This window comes from Papilio xuthus, unplaced genomic scaffold (genome assembly GCF_000836235.2).
Source record: "Papilio xuthus unplaced genomic scaffold, Pxut_1.1 DF827714.1, whole genome shotgun sequence".
In the NCBI taxonomy this organism is placed as follows: Eukaryota; Metazoa; Arthropoda; class Insecta; order Lepidoptera; family Papilionidae; genus Papilio; species Papilio xuthus.
The window spans coordinates 2,504,678-2,514,377 of NW_013530935.1; the positions used below are offsets into that span (position 1 = coordinate 2,504,678).

Consider the following 9,700-nt stretch of genomic DNA (forward strand, 5'->3'; position numbering starts at 1 on the left):
TTTTCAAGTATGATTGTAAAACATAAGTGCTTTGTGGAAATTCCAGTGTTGAATTTTAAATTTAAGGTTATCCTACAAGTTAAGTATTCATTGATAAATGTGTTTAAGAGGATTACAAATAATTGTGGAACTCACATCCAGAGCTTATTCTGTATTAGGATAAAATTGCCCCATTGTATGGATTATCAACATTCCTGAGGTTATCGGATATTAGTGAAATAGTTCAAATCATGTAATTTCAATGCTAAAGTGTTACTGTTTATGGCAACTGACGGCTTTTCCCTTTTTATCCAATGATAAGTCTAAAGTTGATAATTCCAAATTACAATGTGTTCATTTTATGTGTAGTTTTGCTAGAGTAGTAACTTTGTAAGGTCGTGATGTTTTCAAATTGTGTTCAAATCATATAAGAGTATATTGAGAAGTGTATATTTTAAATGTGTAATAGAGACGTTTGAAATTATAATAATTAGTTATCAAGTAACATTCATTCCTAAAATATGAAATAAATCAGTTTTTTTTAATTAATTAGCATTGAATACTTGCGTATCTTTGTTTTTTTTTTCATTTTTAACGATTAATTTAGGCAAACATATTTTCAACGGAGAAAATGTAGCCAAATGTAACTAAATTTTTTATCTGTATTTCTATGAGAGGGATGACTATTATTGGCCATTTTTTTTAATCACAGTTAAAGATACAAATATACGCAGATTATATAACTAATTGATGAATACAACGATTAAAAAGCTATATTTATTTTAAACAATTCAATCACTTTTACAACGAAATTTGTACAAGATACAAGATTTAATTCCTTTTAATCAAATCATAGATAAAAAAAAGTTAATAGTCTCATGGATTTAATTGTCATTGTGTGTTTATTATATTATGTTTAGGTTCGCTGATTTGTATTTAGTTTTCGAATTAATTAAAAGCAACTGTTACCAAAAAATATGGTAATTAATGATAAATGTTGTCCGCAATTCAACAGTTTGTTTTTTTATAACTTAATTTTTTTTCAGTATGAAATGACACCTAAACATAAGGTTGGCGAGAGCTGAATGATGTGGTTATTATTTGAACAATGTATTTAATTATCTCATTTATGTACGTAATTTAATTTTAATATTTACGTAAACATCTTGTTAAGTATTGACAGGTTAACCTAAATCGGTCCTAAGAACATTTTAATAATAAAAAAAGGAAAAAAGTGTTTCGGTTTTATTTCTAATTAAGAATAAGAATAAATTTATTTCACAAAAACACGTTAGAATAATATACAGTGAAGTATCTTTTATTTAAACTTACATAATAGTGATGGTACAGTCTTGGTTAAGTTTTGGTAAAATAGATAAATTTTGTTTATTTCCGAAATCAACAAAAAATCTGGAGATGCCGGGGATCGAACCCGGGGCCTTTCACATGCAAAGCGAACGCTCTACCACTGAGCTACATCCCCGATGTCTGTTGATGTTGAATTTTTATTTTGATATCAAATCCAAAATTAAATAATTTAATAAGTTTTTTGCATTTCCGTACAAATTTCCTACTCTTTATTTTCGTCCATAATTTTCTCCAAAATACAATACAAATCTTGTTTTGTTCTTTTTCCCGTATATTTTTGTGTGGTGTTTCTGAAATTCGTTCAATCTATGTATGCGGTTCTTAAAAAGGTCTATAAATGGAATACAGTTGTAAGCCGACATTTTTGCGGAGTTCCCTTTTGAACAGTGAGTTTGAGATGAAGATAAACCATATTTGACGAGACAAATGGCGCGGCCTTTTTTATTTTTAAAACGCAAAAGGCTTCAACGCTGTATAAACTTTCATGATTATTTTACGCATTAAAATAAGTAGTATTATATTTACATATATGGTTTTAATGGATCCGTATTATGCTTTACTTTATTTAAATACATTGGCGTGTCTAGACAAGTCTAGATTTTTTAGTCGTTCATCGGATTCAAAATTTTTGAGCAGATCTAAACGTTCGTAAATCATAGTTTATGACTATCTGTAATAAATGCTTATGGCGGAAAAAATATTGACAAAGTTTTAGAAACAATAAGATCAAAATAGGCCAGGTATATTTTTAGTTATCAAGTCTAGATCCTAGATGTAAAGTCTTAAAAGAAAAATATATTTTTTAAGTATAATCCAAGGCATCGAACATAGATATGACATGGTTGTTCGTTACGTAACTTCAAGGAACTACTTATACCCAAGCTTTTTACACACCAGGGCCATCTAGTTTTAGATTTAAGACTGGATACATTGCAGATAAAACAGCACGTGCCCATGTAGTCTACGGACTTAATCTCGGCTGGAGATCGTATTGACGAGAAAATCATACTGGTTCTACGACCTGCTGCATATTGCATGCTTTACCTATAAAAAGCGTTCGAGATCCTCGACTAAGATATTGCCATTTTAAGTGTTGCTCCTATTAAAAATTCAAAAAGTTTTTCGAACTTGTATTTATTCTCGTATTACAATTTTTAATTTATATCATGCCAACACCAGTTACGACGACTTGAGTTATTTATTCTGCAACCATACCATCTGTTCTGCTTATCTTTGACTGGCTCGCACGAGTTTTTTTTTGTACATTTTCTGGTTCGCACTACGAGTATATCAAAGATTGAATTTTAAGATCTTAGACCTCACTTATATGGCGTGTTATGACGATGTTATTTCATTTTATATTACTGCTACTAATTAGAGGAAGAACAAAAACAATTTCGATTCTACATTTTATTCTTTAGCTCATTAAATATCTTTTTGTTAGTAGTAAGTAACATTTGATTAATCCTAATAAGCGTTTTGTTAAAAAAAAATAACTTATAGATATACAAATATTTCGTAATCTCAATAATAACGAGAAAGCAACTACAACGTTTGGCAGAATAAATATAAATTTCATGGATTGAATATATCGATTATCTTAGAAATTATGAATTTAATAATCTGCCAGCATCAATCGTATAGTTACATCCAGTAATACTTTTGGCTTTGTCGCTGGCTAGAAATGCAATTAACGCGCCCACTTCTTCGCCTTCGATTGCCTTCTTCATTGGATTTTTGCCCACCATATTCTGCGCCACGAGGTTCAATTGATCCTCGCTTAAGCCTACATTTTTGTATAGGTTTGTTTTTACGAAGCCTGGGTTGACGGAATTGACTCTGACACCATCGGGTGCTAATTCCAGCGCCGCGCACTTGGTAAAATGGTCGAGTGCCGCTTTTGATATGTTGTAGGCTATCGACATTGAGCTGGGCATAGTGCTGGATACGCTAGAAACATTCACTACGCAACCTTTACTTTCTATTAGATGTGGGGTTGCGACCATTGTCAAATGGTAAACAGATCTCATATTGGTCGCCATAACTTTATCGTAAATTTCCATATTCGAGTTTTTTAATCCACCCATAAGTACGATGCCAGCATTGTTTATCAATACGTCAAGTCTGCCAAAGTGATCGATAGTTTCCTTGACGATTCTTTCAACATCGGCCTCCTCTGTGAGATCAGCAGTTATAGTCAGCGGCTGAATACCTTTTGATTTCAGGCAATATACACCGATTGCTTTTAAATTATTTGCTTTTCGACCAACCAAGGCCAATTTTGCGGATTGCTTTGAGATGTATATTGCAGTTGCAGCACCGATGCCGGAGCTGGCACCGGTTATTAACACAACTTTATCTTGAAATTCCATTGTCACTCGGATTTTTTACTGTTTTCTTATTTGAAGGTTAAGGATAAACTAAACAGATGATACATCAAATCAACATTGACGTCACATTCGAGTTTGACGTTACGTTACATCAAAACAGCAACTTACATTGGTCTCTATAAATGGATAGGTCATTGTTAGGAAACGACAAGTTTTGTGTCGTTCCAACTCAAATGCTCCTGTTGAAATGCTTGACAGTTCATTCTATGTCGATTATTAGTTCGAATGCTCACCACCGCCGGCAACCGCAACCGTCAGCGCCAAAATGGCGAAAGTGAAATAGGCACGAAATTCCAAGGTCGTCGCCCGTCTATATGTATAGAGGTGAGCGGCAACTGAGCATGAGCAGCTGATTGTTGCTATAACTAAAAATTACTCTTTACGATAAAAAAAATGTTTAGTTTTAAAGCTAAGTATGTTAATTATCGAAATCATTATAACGTCAGTTTAGTAATTTTAAAATTAATATATAAGTGTTAATATATATTTTTTATCGAGTTACAACTTATATAACTGAGATTTTTCTGATCTGGTAACATCGTTGTGACTGAATCATGTGACCTAAGCCGACATTAAATAAATTGCGATTTATTATGATGACAATTTTATGTTTTGAATTAATTTTCAATATTAAGAAAATTTATATTATTAAGTTAATTTCGTTAATTTATAATGGAAGTAATATTATAAAATATCAACAAATTGTGATTGGACGAACTATGTAAAATGTATCTTACAATTCCTCGACAATTTATTAACTCTCCAAATAAAATTCCTTATTAATTTTTCAACTCTTAATTTATTTGCTAGATGCTGAAATAGTTTAATTAATATATAAAACGCGTTTCACGTCTCATCGAATAGTTAATGATTTTTTTCTACGTACATTCGCCGACTGTGTCCCAGTACGATTAGCTCGATAACGAATTAACGAATTTAATAATCGATCGGTGACATATCAAAACAATATAAAATGCATTTGACAGTCACGTTTGTTCTATAAATCACATGCGCTCAGTAAATCAGGGAAGTTTGCCGGCAGCCTGTCCCGGGGTCGACTCGCGGCCGCGACACGATTCCCCGTTATTCACGACATTACAGCTAAACTATTTCAAAATACACTGTAAAACGAAGTCTTCTTTTGAATCCAATAGTCTTTCAAAGTACCAAACTGATTTTAGTATGATTTACATCAAAATACGTATAACATTTTAAATTATCAATGAATTGAGTACTCTGATACTTATTCGACAGTATAGAAAAGGTTTTTAGTTATAACCTTATTACCAAGGTGTAATATCAGATGATATACATTATATGCGGCTAATAGAAATGAGACAATTTTATTTATGCAGTAAAAATTGGAGTCGAACACATTACAATTGCAGTGCTATCTTACAATGTCTTTTTTTAATTAAAATAGATATTTTAGCCTTTCTTTTTGGTATTGTTCTAGCAATCGTTAGGTTGATTCATTTGTTTACTTAACTGTATTAATTGTATGATATTTGAATGTGTCATAAATATAGTGTTAAATGTGAATATCGAATCGAAATCATCCGACATCTATTTGTGGGCCAAAACATTCGTCTTAAGTCTGCATTTACATATAAAACATGCCAATATATCAATTCGACCACGAATGCAATTTGTGAATGGAGCCCATAAATAACTATTTCCCGTTTGACACACGGCGACCCTTCGATAAGGGCACTGATACACTCGGTTCACAGCCTGAAAGTTACTACGATATACTATTGTAGAAACAAAAACAAAATAAGTTCATACAATGCTCAGATTCTTTGAAATAATATCAAAGTTTAGGGTGCACTGTCTTCAGTAGTATTAGTTCTTAGTCATTTATGCATTGCATTTTGTATTAAGATTATTTTTCTATTTGATTTTATGTTCTTAAAATAATAATAATTAATAATTTAAATAAAACAAAGTCGATGTTGTATTTATGTAACCTCACCCGTTATATTTTACCCTTATCGGGCAACACCGCTCTATGTTTTCCTCTATCGTTTGACAGATGCGTTCGGAATTTGAAAACCGGAAGGATTTTTCCAGCGTCCTCTCAAATCAAGTGTGAAATTCAATTGAGCGGCTATAAATTTTGTCGCCTTGAAAAATGTCCAACATAGCTTTTTCTGTTGTAGGATAAATGATAGTTCATCACTTACACGTGTATTTCATACGTTATAAATATATAATAGAATTTATATTCCCTAAAAGACCTACAAAATCAAACCTGTAATTAATTATCCAATTGGTAATAAGACAAAAATTATTTATTATAAAACGAGGTGAATTTGAACAAAACAGTTGATCTGAAAATGTTATGTCTAGCTAATCTATATTTTTTCATCGAAGGTTATTTTGTCTATTATTTATAAGGCACTAATATTGCTTTCTGGTAACCACGAACAAAGTTACGATAAGTTTAATGATTTCAAGAATAAAAGCTATTGAAATGAACGTGTGTAAAAAATAATTTTAGACCTTTTGTCACACTCTTAAAAAAAGACCGAAAAATGTTCTAATATAAAGGTAACGATAGTCAAATTACTAGATTAGTACAAGTAGAATTGTAAAGTTTTTTAAGTTCGTTAGTAAAATACTGGAGATGCCGGGGATTGAACCCGGGGCCTTTCACATGCAAAGCGAACGCTCTACCACTGAGCTACATCCCCTTATTAACTTTATTATTAAAGTTTTAACAATTCGTGACCCAAAATAATACACAAAATACTATTATGGTATTATAAAATAACTTGCTTTTCCGCAATTGATTTGTATCGGGGATGTAGCTCAGTGGTAGAGCGTTCGCTTTGCATGTGAAAGGCCCCGGGTTCGATCCCCGGCATCTCCAGATTTTTTTAAAGGCGTAATACTAATACCGATTATATAATAAGTTACTATGAACAAATCTTTATGAAGAGGAAGCTTAAAAAGACTTTATAATTTTTTCATCATCTTAGTAATTATAGACTGATTGAGCCGTATGAATGTTACACAATTTTACTTTTGTGTTCTATTAAAATAATTGAAAATAAGTGTCAAATTGCAGCTGTTCAAAGAAATGTAGCAATTGTTTAAATTCATTAGATTGTATTGTTTTTCTGCATGTCTTAATTACATTTGATTACGATGTATTGTTATATATACGTTTAGTAAAAATCAAAATACATAATTTGTAAGATATTTACATTAAAAATATATATAATTAGTAGGCTATGTGTTCTTCCAGCTTGTCTTTCGACAAAGGCCTCCTCTAATATTTTCCACTTCTCTCTATCTTTTACAATGCGGGTCCATTCTGGTCTTTTTTATGATAAGTGTTTAATATTTCTATAACTTATGTTTACTAATTTATCATTCTGATCGTGTTCTGTTTCCTTTTCATTGCATTCTTATTCACAAAATTATTGTATTATTATATATTATTTTAGAACAGCAATAAAGGCTAATTTTATTTTATTTTATGTGTTCTTCAAGATTATGTACTACATCTATGCCAAATTTTAACGAGAACAATCTAGCCGTTCAGCAGATACCTTCTAACAAACATCCAAACATTCGCGTTTGCAATATTAGTGTACTAGAAGTTTTCTAAGCAATAGATATTGTAGCGTATCCATTAAACATTTAATATAATGCTTCCAGGCGAGGTATGGTACTATTACGGAGATGTATGGTGCGTTAGTTGTGATGTATCGGGTAATCTGGCGATTGCTCCTTTATGCGGTTGACTGTAAGTAATGTGACTTTCGAGTTATTTAAGGATCTTGTGAAGTTATAACTTTGACATCGAGTTTTTATCTTCAGTTCAGTCAACGCTAGACTGTCTTTATTTTTTTATTGAAAACGAACATGGGAATAACCAGTAAATAAAATAATATTAACAGTACTCTGAGAATAGACAGTCACAAGAATAGACATAAGCTAATTCTTTGATAATAAATAACCTTGACTGTAATCACAATTTATAAAAATAGTCTTAATTTCAAATAAATAAGCTCAAAATAGGCGAAAATGTCTATTTTTAAATTCTTATTGCTAGAATTTCCCTGCTTATGTAAATGTTTTCAAATAATTTACATTTCTAAGGCGTAAAATAATTATTAAGTGTAAGAGTAAAAAATCTGGAGATGCCGGGGATCGAACCCGGGGCCTTTCACATGCAAAGCGAACGCTCTACCACTGAGCTACATCCCCGATATGAATTCGTAGTATAAAAGTTAATTTACGTTATTATAATACGTATATTTACCATCGTCAAATAACGTTAATTGTTTAAACTTTAGTATAAAAGTCGTACGGGGATGTAGCTCAGTGGTAGAGCGTTCGCTTTGCATGTGAAAGGCCCCGGGTTCGATCCCCGGCATCTCCAGATTTTTTGGATATTAATACCAATTCGAAATGTCGTTTGACAACTCCTCGTTAAGGCATAGTAAGTAATAAAAGCCTGCCTACCCTTGATTATTAAGAGGCCAGCGTTTTGAAAATAAAACTTTTATACTCACATATATAAAAATTTACTTTTTAGAGACAGTTAATAACTTGTTTTTTTTACACACATAGAACAACAATGTCATAATTATTCTGTAATACTTGGTACAAAAATGTCATATATGTTTTTAAATTAAAAATGACGACTAATAGTTAGTTTCTGAGACCAAAATTCGAATAAGAGAAAATATATCGTCATTCCTCTCATAGCAAAAGTAACATTGTTAATGATAATTTTTCCAAACAACCACAATGTGCAAAAAAATCTGGAGATGCCGGGGATCGAACCCGGGGCCTTTCACATGCAAAGCGAACGCTCTACCACTGAGCTACATCCCCGTACGACTTTTATACTAAAGATTAAACAATTTTCAGAGTATTTCTTTATTTGGTACCTTAGTACCTTAGTACCTTAGTACCTTACCTTACCTATAAGGGATAAGTCCCAAGTGAATATGCTCGGTTCGAAAGCCTAGCTTGTATTATATCTTGTATTATATCAGTTTTTTTAATTATTTTAAAACCATTTACTTATTCCAATTTTAAATAAGTAAAATAGCTCGCTGTTTAAGTAAGATATTGTATTGTTTTTTTATTTACGTAACTTTTTGTAACAACTACACACCCTCTTGATTTTTCGATGTAATTTGTGAAATCGAATTAAGTTGAAGCATCAAACAAGATTCCTCAGGATCCGTTGCTTAATTGTAATGCAAATAATAAACAACTTGTAATTAAAACAGAGAGCGTGAATTTTTCTCAATTTCCCCGCGATCCAATAAAGAAATGCAAATGAGGTGCGGCCAAGAATTATTGCTTGTGTCATTTAGGGATGAGACATGGGAGGACGATGTTGGGTGTCGATATCGATATTTTTATAAAGCGATTATTAAAAAAAAAATTAAATAATATGTACTCATAGGTGTTTCTGACATTATCCAAAAGTTTTTTCTATAAAAATAGGTTGCAAGATTCGATGCAACAATGTTGGTAAGTCAGTCTATTGATTTACAATGAATATCCACGACATGCAATTGTTTGATATTGAACACCATCTACTTTAAGTGGCGGGATTGAGTACTTATAATAATAATAAGTGAAATTTTAAGCCCCTGTCAAAAGTATAGCAATCTTTAAGTGGGATACATCACTATGTTGAAACCATTAAAAATAAATATTTATATAATCCGCTATCTATGTAATTTTTTAATAATATCGATAATAATTCTAGTTTAATTCAGGTACATCACTATAATCTAAGGTCCCCTCGGCTTGTTGATTGTAAAAAAGTTTTTATAGCTAATTCCCGGTCCTAGGTCCTCAGTTGCTCTGTTTACAGCCCATCTTCAATCTGCCGACAAATGAACTTTGGCATTTGTTTTATAGGCAACAGCCTGTTTATGTCTCTGCGGTTGCTGTTTGATTACAAGGTTGTATTCATTGATGTT

The 9,700-nt window shown here is 31.7% G+C and overlaps 1 protein-coding gene and 6 non-coding genes across 7 annotated transcripts; 2 read left to right on the forward strand and 5 right to left on the reverse strand.

Moving 5' to 3' along the window:
• Positions 1-1,390: 1,390 nt before the first annotated feature.
• Positions 1,391-1,462, reverse strand: TRNAA-UGC (transfer RNA alanine (anticodon UGC)). Its single transcript has one exon. It is a non-coding gene; the product is annotated as a tRNA-Ala (tRNA).
• Positions 1,463-2,746: 1,284 nt separating this feature from the next.
• On the reverse strand, positions 2,747-3,789 carry LOC106116552 (uncharacterized oxidoreductase TM_0325). Its single transcript, XM_013310427.1, has one exon. It carries the CDS (start codon positions 3,717-3,719, stop codon positions 2,955-2,957), a length of 765 nt encoding a protein of 254 aa, XP_013165881.1. The 5' UTR covers positions 3,720-3,789; the 3' UTR covers positions 2,747-2,954.
• A 2,572-nt stretch (positions 3,790-6,361) lies between these two features.
• On the reverse strand, positions 6,362-6,433 carry TRNAA-UGC (transfer RNA alanine (anticodon UGC)). The gene has a single exon. It is a non-coding gene; the product is annotated as a tRNA-Ala (tRNA).
• A 107-nt stretch (positions 6,434-6,540) lies between these two features.
• Positions 6,541-6,612, forward strand: TRNAA-UGC (transfer RNA alanine (anticodon UGC)). The gene has a single exon. It is a non-coding gene; the product is annotated as a tRNA-Ala (tRNA).
• A 1,274-nt stretch (positions 6,613-7,886) lies between these two features.
• On the reverse strand, positions 7,887-7,958 carry TRNAA-UGC (transfer RNA alanine (anticodon UGC)). The gene has a single exon. It is a non-coding gene; the product is annotated as a tRNA-Ala (tRNA).
• Positions 7,959-8,061: 103 nt separating this feature from the next.
• Positions 8,062-8,133, forward strand: TRNAA-UGC (transfer RNA alanine (anticodon UGC)). The gene has a single exon. It is a non-coding gene; the product is annotated as a tRNA-Ala (tRNA).
• Positions 8,134-8,519: 386 nt separating this feature from the next.
• On the reverse strand, positions 8,520-8,591 carry TRNAA-UGC (transfer RNA alanine (anticodon UGC)). The gene has a single exon. It is a non-coding gene; the product is annotated as a tRNA-Ala (tRNA).
• Positions 8,592-9,700: the final 1,109 nt, after the last annotated feature.

What these genes read in the sequence shown, in the direction of transcription:
- LOC106116552 (XM_013310427.1), bottom strand. Translation starts at nt 3,719, where the DNA reads ATGGAATTTCAAGATAAAGTTGTGTTAATAACCGGTGCCAGCTCCGGC.